Consider the following 20,799-nt stretch of genomic DNA (forward strand, 5'->3'; position numbering starts at 1 on the left):
GCTACTGGTCTGATATACAAGGTGTGTCCAGAAGGCATCCAGCCATGTAATATGAAAAATAGAGACGTTATTGAAGAAGATACAGGATACATTGTACATAGGACAATGATGCCTCAGTCCCCTTCAAAGTAGGCACCTTGGGACCTCACACAGTTCTCCCAATTGCCATCAGCTGCCCCATTGTATTTTCCTGAATCTCATCTATGGTCTGCAATCTCTTCCCTTTCAAAGGTAATTTTAGTTTGGGGAAAGGCCAGCAGTCGCAGGGTGCCAAATCTGGACTGTAGGGGGCATGAGTCACCTGGGTGATTTGATGTTTTGTCAAAAAACTTTGCACAAGATATGATGCGTGAGTGGGCATGTTGTTGTGATAAAGCTGCCAATCACGAGTTGCCTATAGCTGTGGCCTTCTGAATTACCTGAATAGTTTCCACTGAGGAATGTTTCAGCTTAGCGCAAAAGTTGACGCAGATCTACGTGCTCAGTCATTTTAAATGTGACGTCCACAAAGTACACATGCTCACTCAATGGCATCTACCGCCCCTATTGACTAGTTCAGAAAGTCATCATTGTTCACGTATGCACATTCCAGTCCACTCTCCTTGGCTGCCAGGTTACACTGCTGTCACCCAACCCATTCTCATTACGTTAACAAAGACTGGACTTTTTATGGACAGACCTTGTATTATAGCAGATTTATTTCAGAAAATGAACAATGCTGTGGCAAAAATAAATTCAACTAATTATCATCAATAGTTACTGGAAGAAAAGAAATGAAGCTGTGTTAGCTTGTTTTAAATTAAATGTTTGAGATTATATCTGCCTGAAGAAAGAAACAGCACAATGATAATATGAGCATTATTTAATCACTCAAATAAAACCTCTCCTATTTTGGAGCTTTCTCAGCTGTTTGTTTTAAATAAAAATCTTGCAAACTATTACTTACAGTATTGTAAAGCTTATCAAATTCTGCATATCTCCTGAAGACAAACCACTCACTTGTGCCCACTGAGACCAGAACTTTATAAACCTGTGAAAACAAAAATAATAAAAATAACACAATAAAATTTGATTACAAAAAAAATCATTAGCTATTTCAATATGTGAATAATCTTGCTTTCATAACCATGAAACTGGTATTAGACATTAATGTTTATATATGTTTCGCCAATATACACAGAATACCAACTGAAACACTTATTTTATCTTGTTGAAAGGTGATATTTTATTTTTAAAATGTTATGAAATATTTCTGTAATTTTTAGAGAATAATAGAGTGAACACCTGTGTAGTCATTATTTAGATAATTCTAACATTTTACCATTCTTGTTTCAGATTTTTTTTCCCCAAGAATAAAACATTATAGAGTTAACTGATGATATTCTCTTCTATTCTTCCCCCATAATAATACCATTACCCAGAAATTACAAAGTATTTTCAAAAGTGATGCCTGGTACATAGTAAACACTCAATTATTAGTTTTTCCAAGTCATCTTCTACAGAGTATATTTCAAATTAAGAATTTATCCTCAGATTTCCTACTACCTTACATGTGTTTAATATTTTCATACACACATAACTGCACATAACTGTAGTCAACAACCCTATGAAGTAAGCAGAACAAACACTGCACCCCCCACACTATACAGATGAGGAAATGATGGCCGAAAAAAGTTAAGTAGCTTGGTCAACTACACAGACTCGTGAGACTAAGATCTAAATCTTCTAACCCTCCATGCACCAGAACCAGTATCAACAGTTATAATACAGAATTGACTCTCACAATTCATTCCACAGATACTCTCAGATTATAATTGAACATACCAATGTAGGGAAAACTGTTTGGGACCCCAAAAATCTTGTATCATTTCTAAAGAAAAAAATAACAAGAATCCAGATTTACAAGAAAGAGTTCACTGATGTATGACTTGGGTTATCGATCTCATCAGATTACAGTATAAGACTAGGGGAAAGAGATAGGAGTTGTTTTGGGCTTTACAATACAATTGCCCACAACCTGTGAAACAAGTTAACCTGTAAACCAGGTTAATTTTGGAAGATGGGCATACAAACATATATAAACTATCCTTTCCCATGGAATTTGGTCAGCTACACTCACAAGTTCATAGTTAGATAATACTGTGAGGAAAGGACCTCCCTGATACTGTATGTGATTATATTGTACTGTACGAATTCTGCAGTATCATTTAAGATATGATCATATTAACAGGCCAACAATGACAGGAGTTAAGACTTCACCTGGCAGGTGAAGCAAAGTCATTGGTATCAGACACCTGACAGAAAAGAGCACTCTACATGAGCTATAGGGTGGCGACATGGCTCTTCTCGTCCTAACCGAGATGGTATCAAGTTGTCTCAGAGGAAGCTATTGGATGTAAGACGTCAGAATTGTTTGTTCACATGGAGAGTATGCAGAAGCAGAGGGTCCAAAACCTGATCAAGGTGCCAGTGAAGGTGAGCCATGCTCCTAAGACTACACTACATATTTATCTCATACATCACTCACGATTCTCAGGGCAGGACTGCTACAAAAGGGTAGGGAACCTGAGTGTATCTCATTGCAAGCTTCTTGAATTGCGTGTGCTAATCCTGGTGTGGTAGGGTGGCTTCCCATCACTACTCAGGTACAGCCAAGACCAGAATCCAAGCCTAAGTTCCAGGATGAAGTAGCTCTGTTGCAAGTATATTTACAGGAGCTAAGATAAAGCCCTGTGAATAATTAATTAGTAGTAGGATTTATTAACAAGGGCTTATTGAGTTCTAATAAAAAACATCAGTAGGCAAAAACAAAAACTTCAAATTAAAAAAATACTTTTATTTGCAAAAATAATCACAAGATTTCACAGAAAGCAGTATAATATTTATTACAATATGAAATCATCTTATTGAGTTTTTTAAATACTTCCTTATTGTCTACCTTGCCCAGCAGAATGTAAGTTCCTTGAGAGGAAGGGCAGTGTCATTCTTACTACCCACTGGATCCCCAGTGCCCAGAACAGTGTCCAGCATAAGAAAGAAACTCAGTGACAATTTGTTGAGCAGATACATGAAAGTACAATTCAGACTTGGTTTAACTCAAGATGCCCTAGGACGCAAAGCAATTCTGTTAGAAGCTTCACAGTATAGAGCTATATATAAAACATATGGGAACTACCTCTGCCATGGAAAACAGAGGATACCTGAGATGACTCACTGCCAATACTTGCTATGTATGAACTTCAAACATGGCGGGAGGTTATGCCTTTGAAGGAGAGAATGGCCTAAAGGTAAAAATAAGATCAGGGAAGGAAGGAAACCTTTCATACACACCACTATTTTATCCAAGGCACACTAATCTTCTGTACACCATAAAAGTGATGTTTCCAAAATTTGCTTATATGAATGTGGAATAAATACACAATGCTTGTATAGATATTATTACAACACAGAGACTAAGGGGAAGCAAATTGCCAGACATTACAATGTCTCTGCTCTGGGTTCAGTGCAGGGTGTGGAGGTATTAAGGAGGGAAGAACAGAGGAACAGAAGACAGAAGGGCTATTTCCAGCTCCTTGCCTGGGACTTTAGGGGAAAACCACCATAACCCCAGTTAATAAGGCAGGGTGGAGTGGTCAGACAAAGAGTTTCACTCCTCAGCTTTCTTCAACTCCCATGTGAAATGGACTCTGAGTTGAAAGTCACTTGTCATGGGGCTCCGTTGGCAAGGGCCAGGTGACCCCCTGGTCTGAAGCTGCGGTAGATCGCTTGATTCAGGAGCAGGCACAGGGTGGGTTCTACAGCCTTAAAGAGGCAAGGGGAAGCAGTGAGCTGTCGCCACCCTGGCCAACACAACCAAAGAACAGATAACAAGTCAGTTCGTCAACTGCAGGTTCCAGCAGTGGATGCCAGCAAAATGCCCAGGGTTGGGTCAGGTCAAGCATAGCTGGGTGCTTACCAAACGAGTCATTCCATACCTGGAATGGCAAAGACAGACGTAGAGGGATGACAAAAATGCAAGGGCCTTCACCAGGCTGCTGGTACTGTGAGGTCAGTCAAACACAATAACAGGGCACCACGCTCCTCCCATAAACCATGATGCCAAGTGGAAGTGTATGTTCATTAAGAGAAAGAGCAGAATGGAGACAGCCTGGGCATTTTTACTTTAAAAAACTGCTTAAATTTTAGCTCAAACTGATTGTGTTTAGCTTAAACAAAATTAGGTTCAATGAATTCCTTCATATCATTTAGTAGGTGGAGGTTTATAAGGAGGACCAGGTCAGTTACAGACAAGATAAATGACATTTTTTCAGCGGGAGGAGGGCAGGAAACCTCTGTATATACTAACAGAACTAATGGAACTAAATACAGTATTATATGTTTCATTACACTAACTAGAAAAGTGACTCTTCTCCAATAATAGTCACTGATACACTGATTCAGCAAATATTCTTTGGGTTTATTCTTTATAAAGCCCTACAGTAGATCCTCTGGTGATAAAAAGTAAAATTAGAAATGGGCTTTGCCTTTAAGGTGAAGAAAGAGATAAAAGACTGGATTACATATTTTTAAATTGAGATAGAAAATTAATAAACATCATAAGAAAGATACTACATAAATTTCAAGAAAGATACTATGGCAATTTCAAGATAGTGGTTCTTAACATGTGATCAGTGACTTCAGGTCCATTAACCCCCTGGCAGCACACACAAAATTATGGGCATGTGTTACAGATCCATGTGCCTGAACATTTTCTGCTGAGAGGCCCTATCAGATGTTACCATAATCTTCTCCAAGTGCAAAACTCTGCACTGAAAAAGAAATTGGCTTCCATTATAGTACACAGGGAAAAGTGTGGAGGAGGATAGCATTTGAAAGATACCTAAAATCTGGATATGTGAAGATAGGGAGAGGACGCTTTGGTTAAGGAAGAACAAAAGCAGAGATGGAAATAATCCTCTACATTCCATTTTCCCCCATATGCTTTACGTTGCATACTTACAGTAAACCTCTTCTTTTTCTCTCTGTGTTCATCGGAGCTGGGAATGCTTACACTTGGGCAGCTTTCCTTGTGGTCCATGGTATAATCCCTTTGGGCTTACGGCCTTGAAAGGACACCAAAAGAATGAGTCCGAAGAAACAGTCAGCAGCGGACGAACCCAATCGGCTAATCCAAAACATAAAACTTTTCGAGGTAATGTTCAAATTCCATCATGCAACCTTAACCAACAGAAAAGAAAAATGATTAGCAAAGCAATTTTAAAATACCATGATCCGCGATTCCTTGTTCACAGGACTGATTTCATGCTTATTCTGGCAGGAATTTACTTTTGATCACAAGTCTCAGGGGGTGGTAGGTCCTGCTGGTACTGAATTATGTACGAGTTTGAATGTCTGTTTGTGCCTTACTGTGCACGGCCCACAGGAGCACAACTACAGGAGAACATCGTGTCTCAGGGCTCCCCTTTGGAAGGGACAAGAAGACATGACGATACGTGGCATCAGAAATGGAGAAGGAAAGAGGTGGGGGGCAGGAGAAGAAGGTGTTTCATACAAGGTGCCCAGGGGACATCTAAGTGTGCATGTACAACAGCAGGCAGTTAAGTTTAGAAGTTCAGCCCTCAAATCCCGGCCAGAGATCTGTTTGCAAACTGTGCTAGACATCCTCCATTTGCCCGTCCGTATCCAGTACCACTCTTTCTCCACACCCTGCCACATGCCAGAAGGCTGACCCCCAGTGGAACTCAACCTGAGGCAGCCCATCTACCACCCTGCCCTGGTTTGGTGCACCAAATGCAAGACACTAGCAGGAGATGGAAGGGCAGGAAAAACGAGATGCTAAGGTATTTATTCCCCCTGCTCCCTTCCTAACGGGCAGTGGTTTCTCTATCTAAGGTCACAGTTCCTACCAGATGGCCCCTCTTTCACAGCTACAGTGGAAGGCCTGGGAGCAGTAACGGCTTCCAAACACTGTTAGTAGAAGGGGTGCTTCCCCATGCCCTGCTGATTCTTACCCCTGCCCAGGATAGCTCAGTAAACAGTCCTTTAGTTAGATTCCCTTCCATTACTTTTGAGTATCATGTGACTGATGCAGTAATTACGACCAGGAATGACCCCAGGAAACAGGCCCTCAAAAATAGGATGCGCGTTTGATGAATGCCCGATTGCCTTCTTGTGGAGGGAGGGGATAAGGAACTGGTCACCTGGTATACAGCAGTATCACAATCACTCAAATTCCCTCCCATGGTGTCACAGGACAGAGTATAGGTGGTAGGCAAGATGCTAGAAGGCCAAGGGGGTGATGAAAGTGCTGATTTCAAAGACTGTGACCTGGGCTGGGGCTGCTTCTGGTTGTCTCTGAGAATGTACACACAGATGACAAACTGAAAGTAATGAATTCCCAAGTAGATGGATGAAAACTCTATGGCTGTTAGATTGTTTTTCTCGTATAGCTGCTAAGCTGATAGGAGTAAGGATAAAGTCCAGAGTTTGACACTAAAGTTTGCAGAACCAATTAAACATGCAACCCTGAAAAGGCTCTTATGCTAACACAAGGGTATTAGCTGCAAAGGAGAATGATCTTGAATCGCAGACACAGGCACGTGGGCAAACACAATGACGGTAAGAATGTTGAACTCCATATTTAGCTGAACACCCCTGCTGAAAGAAACAACTTATATCCCTGAGTAATCAGCAGCCTCCCAAACCCTGCCCCACTTAAAGCCTTTCAAGTTGTTTCACAAGGGCATCCCTTGCTCAGAAGGGGAATTCTGCCCACTACCTACTCTCCTCACCCTTCATTGCCCCATAACAGTAATTAGGTCCCAAAAGAACTCAGAAGGAAGTTCTATTCTGGAAGCCTATTCTGGAAGGAGAATGCCTTTATACTAAAAAATGTGCATAATCTCAACAATTTTTACCAACAGGAGTCTGTGAAGCACATATGGAAGTACATTCAAAGAATGTTAGACTAAATATAAGACTACTGTGACCCTGTACACAACCACAGTGTATCCCATCAATCTTTCTCCAGACCTCCCCCAAGAGGGCCCCACAGCCATTCACAAGGGTGACCACCCACTGGGGAATGGGAAATGTGTATCCTCCCAAGGGTTACTGGACACTAGCTCTGAACTGATGCTAACCCCTGGAGACCCAAAACATGGTCCACCAGTCAGCAAAATGCAGAGATATAACATCACTTGTCTAAGCCAGGACCCAGCTAATGGGCAATAGAGCTGGGATTCAAATTCAAATCTGTCTGACTCCAAAATCAATATGGACTTGTTTGCTATACTGCCTGTCTCTCCTTTAAGTAAGGTTTCTCTTTCCTTCAAGCTAAATCAAATTGGCAACCTAATAATATTTAATACTTCGTGGCTAAGCTTATTACAAGCCGGACTGTGTTCTGTGTGCATTAATCTGGTTGCTGTTCACAATGGCACTATCTACAAAGAGGAAACTGGGGAGAAACTGAAGCATAAAAAGGTAGAGGTGGAGTCAGGATTTGAACCCCAGTGGACTGCCCTGGGACCTTTACCCATTGTGTCACACTGCCTCTACGACATATATGTGCTCTAAAGAGTCCTCTGGGGAGCAATGAAGAAGGTTCATAAACTTATTTTTAAGTAGTTACAGCTGAAATTATGAAAAAGCAACCCTGTTATTACTGTAAATTTAATGTATGATTGCTGTATAAAACTGAAGCAATTTAAATTCTGCAAAATCATCTTATGGCCAGGCAGCCAAGTAAAACAGAATTAAAAGACGGTATATGAACCCCCACAACTACGAAAAAAAATCAGAAAGCTATGTCATTCACATAGAAATAAAAGTTGGTGCTTTTGGGGGGTGGCTCATAGGTAGGTTAGGCTTTTCGAAGGAGAATCACAGAAAGAATCTACATTCATTCTGCTGGGGAATCACAAGATAATCTTGCAGGTTGGCTCCCAGGGCAGCTGGCTTATCTAGGAGGAGGTCCCTAGGAGCCTAAGTTCAGCTACTAACCCAGAATGGAAGAACTAACTAACATGTGGCTAATGAATCAACCCAGACAAGCCCAAGACGACAAAAAGAAGCCCTGGCCAGGTAGCTCAGTTGGTTGGATCATTGCCCCAATATGCCAAGGTTGTAGGTTCAGTCTCTGGTCAGGGCACGTACAAGATTCAATCAATGAATTCACAAATAAGCAGAATGACAAATCTATGTCTTTCTTTCTCTTCCTCCCTCTCTCTAAAAATCAATAAAAATATTTTTTTAAATAAGAAAAAAAAAGAAGCAGGTCAGATGGGAAGAGACTTTCAGAGGTCAGCCAGATCTTAGGAGGGGCAGAGACTTGCAAGGGTAATATAATAGCTGGGAAATATTATACTCATAGCCGGGCCATTCAGGAGTTGAGACATTTTTGGTTGTCACAACTTGGAGGATTGCTATTAGCTACATACCACAGAGCATGATAAACATCCCACAATGCACAGGACAGCCCCTCCAACAGAAAATTATCTGGCCCAAAATGTCAATAGTGTTGCAGCTGAGAAACTAACATTTTTTGAGCGCTAATGCCTGGCATTGTTCTATGAGTCTTCACAGGAACTCGTGAAGTGTCATTATCCTGGTTTTACAGATGAAGAAACCTAGGCTATGAGGAGTACTTTCACATGGTCACACAGCTTTGGTGGCAGCACTGTGACATGAACAGAGCTCTGACCTGAGAGACTGGCTTGCACACACTGTACCTCAATTTCTTATGGTGCTGCTGCACGCGTCCCTTCTTCTAAATCACTGTGGAGATACAGAGTTGAAGAAAAGGGAGCACCAAGTGTCCATCAGCAATTGGGTGACAGAAAGGCAACCATGCACAAGAAAAGCGGCGTTCCAATTCTGCCACTGGGGGTTGGGACAGATTTGTGCAGTACTGGCCCATCAGAAATGGTCCGTCTTCCCCTCTTAAAACATCACAAGTCAACATCTAACCAAGAGCTTGGCACAGAGCGGTGTCTGAGTCATTGGTCCCAGCACAAGGACAACCAAGGGCTACATCATGAAATAAAAAGGACACAAGAAAGGATGCTATCTAGGGATATGATCTTTTAAAAAGGAGGGGATGTTAGTCTTTTTTAAAAAAGCAGTCATAGATTTAAAATCTTTTACTGGGGGGCGGCTATAAAAAGTAGCAATATGGGTGAAGCTCCATGATAGAAAACTTTCCAAATTCATGTTAGGTTAAATTTTTATTGAAAAATAATGTTTAAAATAGATGGACACTAGTTAAGGGTTTTTTAAGAAAGCCCTTGTTTCTTCATCATTGTGCCCATCTTTTCATCCATTGTATGCACTTATGGCCCTGAATTTTATCCATCTTTCTTTCAGAAAGCAATTAATCAATCAATCAATCAATTAAAAGATACTTCTGCTTTTACTTCTAAAATATGAGCAGAGAGGTTCTGAATTCCATTTCCTTCACCCATCATGAAGACTGCTTGGTACTGATTAGTGGACCCTACCCAAATTACAAAGCAGATAAATTCCTAAGTACTCTGAACTCATATGGCAGAGAGACAGGTATTCAATGATTCACACTAATGCATAAAGGAAAATTAAAAGCAAGCCTGCTCCAAAAGGAAGGAGACAGGCTTGGAAGAGCTATGAGTTTTCTTCAGCAGGGGGACAGGACTGGGTGCTGGCTGTTTAGGAGCAAGAGTCCCAAAGGAGAGAGGTGACAGGGCCAGTCGACGAAGAGACAAAAGAAAACCCATGTAGACCCTGGGCATGTCTAGAGGACTGGTATGAGACCAGGTTTGGGAGCTGGGAACTGACCCAGAGAATAATAAGAGAAATGGGGACACGGATGGGACAAGAATTATTCCTGAGGAGAGAACAGGCCAAGGGGGTGAGTTTCTTTTTAAATTACATTAAAAGTACCTTCCCAGGAAATTCTCACTGTAAACAAACTGGTTATTTTATTAAAAGGCTACTGTTATAGTAAATAATCTGTATCTGTTTATTTCTGCCTCTCAGAATACTAGCTCCAAACACATCCAAAATGTTTCAGTGGAAACAAAGCACATCTTTGTTATATCTGTAAATTAAGTCCATTGCAGAAGAGATTAAAAATCAAACAGGATCTGCCAATGGAAGATACATAGTAACCTTCTCCCCCCCACACATATCACATGATGAATTAGTTACAACTTTTCCTGTTTTCCTTTCTTACTAATATATCCTTCCTCTAATTCCCACCCTACCCCACCCCCGTTTGATTTTTCCCTCATTCTGTCATCACAAAGCAGTCCTAGTTTTTCCTAGATTTATCCATCTCTTATTTGAGATACCTTTTATGTATCCTGATTCTTGATAAAGAAAGTGATATAAAAATTAAAAATATGTGCAAAATATACAATGTTGGGATACAACATAGATGAATAGACTGCACCCAACTATCCCACAGGAGTGTACAAGAACCCCAACAAAGGTCTGTTGGTTCTCTGAAACTGGCTCCACTTTATTACAAACTTCTACGGAAGGGACGGAGTGAGGAGGTAGAAGTAAATGCTGCCAGTCCTTTGTTTTCCAATACTAGAATCAAAACTGTCAGGATAAGAAGGAATGGCTTAATTTTACTCCAACTGATAACATGCCCGTCTGCTGGCTGCAGAACTGGCAGGGTAGAGATGCTAAGTATCGCAGCGATGCTCTGCTCTTTCCTCGACCTCCCAAGGTCACCCACCACCCTGGGTTCCTGATCACCATAATGCCTGCCCTCTTCCTGGCTTCCCGAACTTTTCCATGGGTGGTCACACTCCCAGCATAGTTTCCAGGCAGATGTGAACACAGAATTCTCTCAAGGATGATTCCTGGAGTACTGTGACCACTGGCAGAATGATGGGAGAATGGGTGATTATATGAGACATGAGGAAAGCGAAGGGGGATTCACAGAGAAGTAGTAGTGGTAAAATCCTACAAGCCCCAGGAAGCCTAGGGGAAAGCTGGTTCTGACTGAGAAGGTTGGGATAATTCAGATTAAGGAGGCACACACAAAAAAAACAAACCATAGATGACAATTACTGTTACATTACAGAGTCTCTTGGGAGAATCTCCAACCTGGTATCTCTTCTTCCATTCTAACCCTCTTCTAATCCATTCTTCTCACAGTACAGAGTGATTTTTTTTTTAATCACTATAAATCCGATCATTTCACTCCTTTGCTTAGGTTCTTCCCATGGTTTCCCACTGTTCTTAGAATAAAATCCAAACTCTGAATTGCTGCTAACAGACAAGCATCCACACGGCCTAACCCTTCCCTCCCTCTCCAGCTGCCTCCCACCAGCGCCTCCTGCCCCTCCAGGCTCTCACTGCTGTCAGAGCAGCCCCTGCCCAGTCCTCTCACACACTGGGCCCCGTCCCATCTCCACTCTCTTGCACCTGTGTCCCCTTCTGCGTCAAATGCTTTTTCTTCAGCTCTTCACATTGAGTCTTTTGTTCAAATGTCACTTTCTCTAACAAGGCTTCGTCATGACCGCACTAACTAAAGTGCTCCTTCTCCAAATTAATCTTCTGTCATCTTCCTGTGTGTTTCCATTTCAGCATGTATTACCATCTCGATTGCATATTGCTTATTTATTGAGGATCTCTTTGACTAGAGTGTAGAAACTGACTTATTCATTGCCATACACTTAGTAGGCCCCAATACACATTTGCTTAACTTACCCATTCAACAAACAGGTGGAGAGAGACAATTTGCCCAAATATGTAACCGAGATCTTCAAAGTCACCTCTGGTTCATCATTCCTTTACCAATCTCCTGCATCATCAATTTTCCCTATTTACTAGGTCAAATCCATTATTATACATATGATTATGCTACCATATCTTAGTGAAATTCTCCTTAAAAATATAAATATATTTAACAGATACTTAAACAGATGCTTACCATGTGCTAGGGATACGTAATTAGTTTGTGTTCCAACTTTTATTATTTGTGTGAATAACCCTATCTGATAACACCCTTAACCAAAGGCTTTTTCAAAACAAAGAGAACTCAAGGTAAACACGGATGCTTATACAGTGTGATAAAGAAAAATTTACTCCAAAGCCAATATTTGCTTTCAGAATTCTTCTTCTGATAGTGAAATTTTACTGATTAGCACAATAGAAGAAATTTCCCAAAGGAGAAAAATTGTAACCAATTACATATTTAAATTATAGTAGAATTTTACCTTAAAGTTCTAACATTCTGAGAATTACAATCTTGATATATATTTTTCCTACCAACTCTTTCCTATCAATAGAAACTGCAGCTTCATCCCAGGAATGGTAAAATACATTTAGACAATACCTGTAAGTACTCAAAATTAAGTACAAAAAAAGTAAGTTAAGCTAATGTGGGCCCTCAATTGGGAAAACCCCAGCTGAGGTTTGGGAAACAATAGGAAAAAGAAACGATAAAATTAAATTATAGGAATGTCTACATCAGTTCTAAAAACAAGTTTTAATCTATCAGGGAAAATAAAATAAAAACATTCACTCAACTGGAATATGTACAAGGATATGTTTGTAATAAAAAGTGAAACAAAGTGTACTAAACCAAATGCTGGTATCAAACTTAATAAAACAGGAAGCTTTGACAATAACCCAATTCAAGTATTTTATATCTATCACCTTCTGGCATATGTCCTCTCCATATATTCAGGAAAATAAATGAAGAAAGAAGTGTGAACACTTTATTATTTTAAACGATGAAGGGAAAGAAGGTAAACTACTTCCGCCGCCCAGAAAGGGAACATTCAGTCCTATCCAGCTCAGAAAACAAAGTAGGGAGTCAGATTATTGGTGCCAAGGGATGCAAAAACAAAATAAACCTTCAGAATGATACCCCACAGGAAAATCCAAAGCTGCATGCTGGAAGTCTGTCTTGTCCTAATGGTTTCCTGAGTTAGTTTATAGTGTGTATTTTGAAACTTCCACCTGCCCACCTATATGGATGTTGGGTATATTGCTCTCCCTATACCTACTGCCTTCTGTGAATCCAGTCTCAATACCTTTATTTGTATCTTTTTATCTAGTACTGAATTTCCCTGCCTTCTTCCTTAATTGTCCATTGTCCATAATTGTAGAAGCGATTGTAGAAGCTCAATATTTAATGTTAAAGGCCTATCAAATAGAACTTTAAATTCATTTGTATTTAAAAATTCAGTTAAGTGGGATAGGGTGATGTGTCTTATATTTCTTTAAAAAAGTAACTGGAATTTGTGTGTACATGCTTTTTGTCTTCCAGGACCTGATATGTAGCAAAAACAGAAGACAAAGGCACAAAGAATTACAGTTCAAAATAGACTGTGATAAATTCTCTAAGAAAGCTATAAAAAACCAGGAAAATCACTTCCAGCTGAACTTATCTAGATGTTTGGACTGGTGGAGACATGTGAGGAAGGTTTTGAAGGCTGGGCACACGAAACAGAAAGGACAGCATAGTCCTTGGTACAAACAGGGAAGAGCCATCTGTCCAGTTTGTCTGAATTCCTGCCCACTTAGGGGAAAAGACCTGCTTATTAATAAAACAGAAAGAGAAAAGTGGATTTGAGATCATGTAGAGAACTCTGAATGCCACTGGATTTCATCCTGCAGGTGAAGATGTAAAAAACCTTTGAAAAGAGAACTCAGAGTAAGGGCTGTAGGTATACACAGTATACAGAATCAGAGAAATGGTAGAGGGACTGAAGAAATAGGGGCTTGGCCTCAATAGGAATGACAGGTTTGAGAAAAAAAACAAACAAACAAAAAACAAAACAAAAACCTGAAGGGAGAAATAAGTCAACAAGTATTTCATGTGGAGGACAAGGTAAAAGGAGGGATTAACATTGCCTCCAGGTTTTATTACTGGGTAACCAGGAGAAACAAAAATAGGGGAAGGAGAAAACAGAGCAAAATGAGAGCGAATTGACTAAGTACCGTATTTTGCCATGTATAATGTGCACTCATGTTTTTGGCCCAAACTTTGAGGAAAAAATTTTTTGTTTTAATTTTTTAACTCAAGTTTTTATTTATTTATATTTAGAAACAAAACTGATTGTCATATTCCAGGATATTATTTTGCATATGGATATTGTGATTGCTTTCTAGAATTACACTTTTAACACATAAGCATAAATAAAAAATTAAAAACATTTATATAGATATGGAATTAGTACTACCCATGTATAATGCACATCCTTATTTTTCCCTCAAAAATGTGGGCGAAAGAATATGCACTCTTTTTTGTATAATCATTATATACACGGCAAAATACAGTTATTACTAGCCCTAGCTGGAAACGTCTGCATCCGATCCAGGCATCTGACACCTCTTGGTGGCAGGCACTAATTCCTAGGCACTTAGGATACAGTGGAGAAGACAACTGGCAAGCACCTCTGCCCTCATGGAACTTACCCTCTACTGGCAGACGATGGATAATAAACAAATAAATTGACAGATAAATATATATTACAAGAAAAGTGGGTTGCATAGGATTTTAAATAAGAGGGTCTGAGATAATAACATCTGAACAAACACCTAGAGGCCAGGGAGTGAACTATGCAAGGAACCAAGGAAGCGTCAGCAACTAATACACCAGTATCTCCATGATGCTTCTGAAGTTGACCGTGACTATAATACATCTCTTCTGTGACTCTGTCTTATTTCCCTGGGCTAGCATTCAGTGTCCCACTTCCTGACTCCTTCCTACCCAATCAAGAAAACTTCATCAATAACACAGTGATAACAAACTGCCCACTAGGTCTATTTGTTTATACTGGCTGTTTACATTCCTGACATAAGAGAAAGGGCTGCATTTTAAAACAACAAAACCAAAGTACTATTAGAACATGTTTGTACAAAGCTTAAGGAGACAATCATTTTGTTCTCAAAGCAATAATTGATGTAGTAACTTTGAGACTTGTGATTTAAATCAAAGATGTTGAAAAATGATTATGAATCATGCAATTAAGCTACCAAGCAGGATGTTGCTGAGAGAAAAAAACAAAACAAAACATTCAGAGCACCATAAAACTGTCAAAAATAAAAACAGTACTATCATCAAAACCAGAAGTAATATCATCCTTTGATTTTACAATTGTTGCTCAGCAGAGGTGAATTCTAGTCTATCTTCCATTTATTGGTTCTGGGTCTTCGGGCCTTAGCCTTATCCGTAATGGGCGGCTGGTCTGATTTTTCAGATTCCCTTCAATTCTGAGATTCTACGTGGCAAGTTATGGTTTCTGCAATGTTTAGTTTATTTATGTATTTGGCTACTCTTGTTTACCTCATTTTGCAGTAATAGTAGAAATAAGCACCCATCGAAAATAGCACAACTTACAAGTTCTGTATAAATGTAATACAAACTTCTTTTAAACAAACCTACCAGAGTTTGGTGCTTAAAATGAGGATCCACTCTAAAAGTCCTGCCTTTTTTCACCCCCCTTTGAGAACAACCTGCAAGGCTCAAATTTCTGTATCACTGAATTTGATTTGGAACAAGGTAGATGGGAACATCTTTAGTATGAGACAAAGGTCATGAGACTTTTTCGGGTGAGACTCAATCTTTGAAACTGTTCCAAACGAATCCCTGAGCATTTATAGCAACATTTTTGGAAAAAAGGTGACAACTTTAAAGATTAATGCCCATGTGAATGCATAATAAATAGCCAACATTATAGTCGACTATTGCTGACCCTAACTATTCTTCATTTAATCTTCATAACAATTCCATAAGAGTGGAACTATTATTACCCGCCTTTACATGAGCAGAAACAAAAGCATAGTGGAGTTAAGCAAATTGCCCGACTTTTCACAATTGATAAGTAGATTCAAACCCTGGCAGTTTAGCTTTAGAGCTTGCGCGCTTAATATCTGCCATACGCTGTCAGTGTACATCCCGGTGTCCTTGTTTAACTAACAGTCCCATCACTAGCCTCACTCTTCCAGCAAACTGAATACAGTGAGTCAAAAAAAGCCACACCGCAAGTTCACTATTGAGTATCTCCTACAGTCCTGAGGCACGAACTAGAAATATAAAGAATACAAAATCTGTGCAGTTCCTGAGATCTCTCCACATTTGGGAAGAGGTGTGTGGTGCTACGCAAACGTTTTCCATCCCGGAGCGAACGCCGTGAACGAGTGCTGCAAAGCTACCACCCTACTCGGTGTCCCCCTCCCACAGGATTCACGCCAGGAGCCGCTCGCCTGCACCCCGTTCTCCTAACTCCGCACTGAAGTGACGCCTGGGCGGTCCAGCCAAACCACACCTGCATTGTGCGTGCCTGTGGAGATCCGCTAACTACCCTGTGAGCCACTGGGACCTCTCCCCACACTTACCTTTGGGACCTGCACGCAGCTTGTGGCCAGAGAGAAGTGCTGCCACAGCTGCGCCACACAGCACTGAGCACGCTGCCTCTGCTCCCCAGCAGCACTCACCAGGGCTCCCCACCCCAAACCCCGCCCCCGATGCAGGCCCCGCCCCACCAATCAATGGCGCCATTACAACGTGGGCCCCGCCTAAAGATCAGGGTGGGACTTCGGCTCTCCCAGCTCCTCCCCCTGCATACTGGTGGGCCATGAACCCTAAAGGAGCTGTGGGCAAGGTGCGCAAGGAGGGCCCCAAATAATGTGGGAAGGACCTGTGGGATCCTGAACCCTCGAGGGAGGAGGGCAGGGCACAAGTCAAAGAAACCGGGAAAAGGAGAAGAGAAATAGCCATAAGGGTAAGATGAGGAAAGAGGCTTGGGAAAGAAAAAAGAAGGCACCTCCCCAGGTTTCAGCCAAGGTGTAGGACTGGGAGCGACATCTTACACAGCTCACTTTTTTCAAGACACTGGCTAGGCTTATTCTTCTGCGGCAGGGTAGGTAGGAGTCACACCTGAATTCAGGAGACCCAGTGTATTAAAACGCTTTGTGACTACATGTATGGGTGAAGGGGAAGAAGTCCAACCACTCATTACGATTTATTTTAAAAATTAATATATTTGATTTGGGAAAGTGAAAAACTATTTGAGGAATCAAGTCAATAACTAATTTAATTATGGTGGGGAAACACAAAGGTCACTTTGCTAACAAGCAGGATTAATATACAACAACTATATTCTGGTTTCTCTTCAGATTGTATAAATCTTTCACCTTTTAATACACAAGAACTTTTGCTACAAGAACTTCAGAAAATAGTACTAAGAGGCCAGCCTAGCTGTGTGACCTTATGGGAAGTCACAAAATCTGAAGCCCTCAATTTCCTTATCTGTAGAATGAAGAGATTAGGCCAGATGACTTCATGACCTCTAAATGTCCTTCCACACTGCATTCCCTCCTACCAGACTCCACAGGACTATGGGGAAAGCACTGTCCAGCTAGGAGCCATACAGAGAAATTGGGAATTTTTAGGAAAAGCATCAGGGATCTCTGGCATCACTTCATTCAAGCTCTCCTTTCTGGTTTTTCTATTTTTAATAACAACACTCTTGTTCTTGGCTCTTCTTCTCCCTCAATCCTCACATTTAGTCACCAGGTCCTTGGCTTTCTGTTTTACACTCTTCAGTGACCATTCCCATTTCCATTGCCATCTCTGTATAAAGTACAAATTTAAAAAATTCAGGATCTTGGATCTTACCCTCACCTACCTTTTCCACCTAATCTCCAGCTATTCTCTGTGTACATATATGTGGGACAAACTGTCTCCTCACTGTACAGTATCCACAACATACAGCCAATATTCCCACCACTGAACATTTATACCCACTGCTTCACAGCTCAGAATACCTGTTCTCAGTCCTAGCTACCTGTCCAGACTACAATAGCTCAGCTCAGGGGCCTCTCTATGCAATATAATGCTACAATAATTATGACCTGTATCACTGAATGGGCACTTAACAGGATGACATTGTTTTGTATTCTCTGTTATTTATCTCCAAACTAAAGTGTAAGCTACTTACTGGATGTCCCAGGCCCTAATCAATCAGGAATAAAAAGCTACTCTCAATATCTCAAAAAGCTTAACAAAATTATATACTCATCTACAATTAGGCTACCTATAATAGTAAGATTCTCTGTCTTTGTCTGAAATTATATGACATTGAAGTAACACTAATTACTTCATCCTAGCCAAAGCTCTGATGGACAGTTATATGTGACTGATTCAAAAAGGGGGGAAATAAATTAGCATTAAATAAGACTTGTTTGGAAGGCCAAATCTTTGACATTCATGGAAATGCATAAAAGTAAAAAGTAACCTATCCATTCTTTGTCCTCCATTGCCCAAACAAGTGATAATCCCACAGTAAGTACTTAAAAATACATTCATGAATATATAATTATTTTCTGCTTTCCTTAAACTCTCTCCCTTGCTATATTTAAAATGCTGGTCTTTTTTTTTTTTCATGAAAATAAGATTGTAGGAGTTTCACTTCTAATTTCAAATAAATTCTGGAGAATAAGATAAACAAGAATCACATAGCACATCTTGGAGTTGAACTAGATAAGTTTTTAGTTGGAAGCATTTTCTCAATCTGTTGAGATTTTGCTTCTTGACAATTGTCATCAGTTTGGCTCAGATAAACTCATAAAAAGTTCTTATAGGTTTGGACATTTTTTTTAGTCCTCATCTGAGGATATGTTTTTTTACTGATGAGAGAAAGAGAGAGAGACACATCAATCAGTTGCCTCCCACATTCACCCCAAACGGGGATCTAACATGTGCCTTGAATGGGGATTTAACCTGCAACAAACAGTTGAGTCAGGAAGGACGTTTCTTACATTGACATTTACTTGGCATAGGGTGGCAGGCTTCCATGGAAGTCCACCCAGAACCCTCTTGCAGAATTGGACCTGGACTTGTGCTTGGTACCAGCAGCGGCCCATTGTGCCCCACTGGCTCCTTGTTTTGCATCAGGTGGACTTAGGTGAATTACCCTTGGAATTCTGGACCTCTCTCTTTTAAGGCATTTTTTTTAAAAGATTTTATTTTTGAGCCACACCAGCCAGAGCGATTTTGAGCTGTTTTTTACAGTCCTTGAGGTGGAACTAAAGGTTATGATTTGAGAGAACCCAGGCTAAGGAAGGACAGGAGGAAAAAGATGGGTGGCTGGTTTCTAACTTTGACTTTTCAATTGGAATTGCTTTCTGAGAGTCTGAACACAAAACCTTTTGCTGGGTAAATGGGGGCCTGAACTAGTTCAGCTATGAAGATAAGGTGCATTTTCTCCCTCCAGCCCAAATCTTGGGTATTCTTATGTGACTAAGAATCTTTGTAGAGTTGTCAGGGGGCATCCCTCACAACATGCAGGATGCCCATAGGGAATTCCAACTGTAATTCATTAGTTCACTAGTCCAGGACATGCACATAATGGTTGGTTACCTAGCGCTGTGAGTCCTCATGGCTGTATTAGACAGCCAGGGAGAGAAACTGAGACATGTAAGAAGATTGAATGTGACTCAGGAGGTGACAGCCCCTTGGAGTTCAACCCGTAAGTAGCACATTTCAACCCACTATACAATATCCCTAGAAATTTGTTCAGACTCTGCAAATCTCACTAAAATTAAGATAGGAAATCATGCCTCCAAGGCCCAAAACTCCCATCCCCAGCCCCCATTGCCACTCCTGCAGATATACAATAAATAGAAAGCCTTTATTTGTAAGTACTTACAGGAAGATTTAACTAGAAATATCAACTTAAGATGGCCAAAATGAAGGGAGATTTTTGGCACCTAAATTAATTTTTGCATGGAAAATTAGAAAATGCCAACTCTAAAATTAAGCTGAATGAATAGGAAGTATGTCTTGATTGGCAATTAGATACTTTTAGAAGAACAGATTAAATTCTCTTTTCTAAAAGAAGTTAATAAGAACTTTTAGAGCCTGTCTCTGAACGAAGGAAGGCTTCTGAGGCTGTTCAATGCCGACACCCCACTTTTCCCTCGCCTCTAACTACCCTGCTGTACTGAATACTTTGTTGTCTGTACTTACGCTCCTTTCCTCCTCCCTCTTTCTCTTCTCACCTCCTCCACCTACCAACAGCTCCCTACCAACATAGGGGACACTGAGAGTGGAACACCAAACCAGGAAAAACTAGGGAAAAAAACAAGCAAACAGAAATTCTGGCAGCTTCCTTTGGAGAAAAGCCAGTTTCAGGCAGAGGGGAACAAACAATTATATACATTCCTCGGACTAGAACAGAATTGAAGAATCTACCTAAAGTTTCCCCCTACTTTCTCCAGGACCCTGCTGGATTCACAAAGGAATTTAATTTAACTGTTAGAACATGTGACCCTGGATATTCTGAGCTATTCCAACTAATATACCTACTGGTTTCTGGGAGCAAAAGTAAAAGAATTACTGGGATTTGCTGGGAACTCTTAAAGAGGAGTCTTTTATTGTAGAAAGCCAGGTCACCTTAATAAGGATTATAGGAAACTGAAATGGGACTTAGAAAGAGAAAAGAAACCGAAACACTCATAGGGCTGCTCTGAAAACTATGAGAGGGTGTTTCCCCTTCTCCTTACTAATAGTTTAGGAGAAATTAAAATGACCATAAAAAGGGGAAATTATTAAGGCCCTTGTAGATACCGGGGCTACTTTATGGACATGTATAAACAGATAGAAAAGGTAGTTATGGACTCTTCTCTATTTATGTTCCTCATTCTGTTGAGTCTCCACTGGATTCTCATCACATTCAACTAGGTAAATTTTCAGAAGCTTTTAGTCTCTCCCTTGGCCAAAAGCTCTCCCTATACTGCTCCTCAGCCTAAGATCTACTTCTTTTGGTAAACATGGCCTTTCTTCTTATA

The 20,799-nt window shown here is 40.4% G+C and overlaps 1 protein-coding gene and 1 long non-coding RNA gene across 14 annotated transcripts in view; one reads left to right on the top strand and one right to left on the bottom strand.

Moving 5' to 3' along the window:
- SGK3 (serum/glucocorticoid regulated kinase family member 3) overlaps window positions 1–20,799 on the bottom strand; it is a 155,144-nt gene that overhangs the window by 39,720 nt on the left and 94,625 nt on the right. For 12 of the 13 annotated variants that reach the window (XM_071222243.1, XM_071222240.1, XM_071222244.1 and 9 more), the window contains 2 exons: window positions 5,000–5,217; window positions 947–1,030 (listed from right to left, as the gene is read on the bottom strand). In XM_071222243.1, the coding sequence (XP_071078344.1) occupies window positions 947–1,030; window positions 5,000–5,077 (162 nt within the window). In that variant the 5' untranslated portion in view covers window positions 5,078–5,217. Of the gene's footprint in view, window positions 1–946; window positions 1,031–4,999; window positions 5,218–16,344; window positions 16,459–20,799 lie in introns of those variants that run through there. The other variant, XM_071222246.1, reaches the window with a different exon arrangement.
- On the top strand, window positions 2,386–15,080 carry LOC139441120 (uncharacterized). The gene is made up of 3 exons (XR_011651534.1): window positions 2,386–2,475; window positions 5,037–5,191; window positions 13,271–15,080. It is a non-coding gene; the product is annotated as an uncharacterized lncRNA (long non-coding RNA).

Source organism: Desmodus rotundus, chromosome 8 (genome assembly GCF_022682495.2).
Source record: "Desmodus rotundus isolate HL8 chromosome 8, HLdesRot8A.1, whole genome shotgun sequence".
Classification (NCBI taxonomy): Eukaryota; Metazoa; Chordata; class Mammalia; order Chiroptera; family Phyllostomidae; genus Desmodus; species Desmodus rotundus.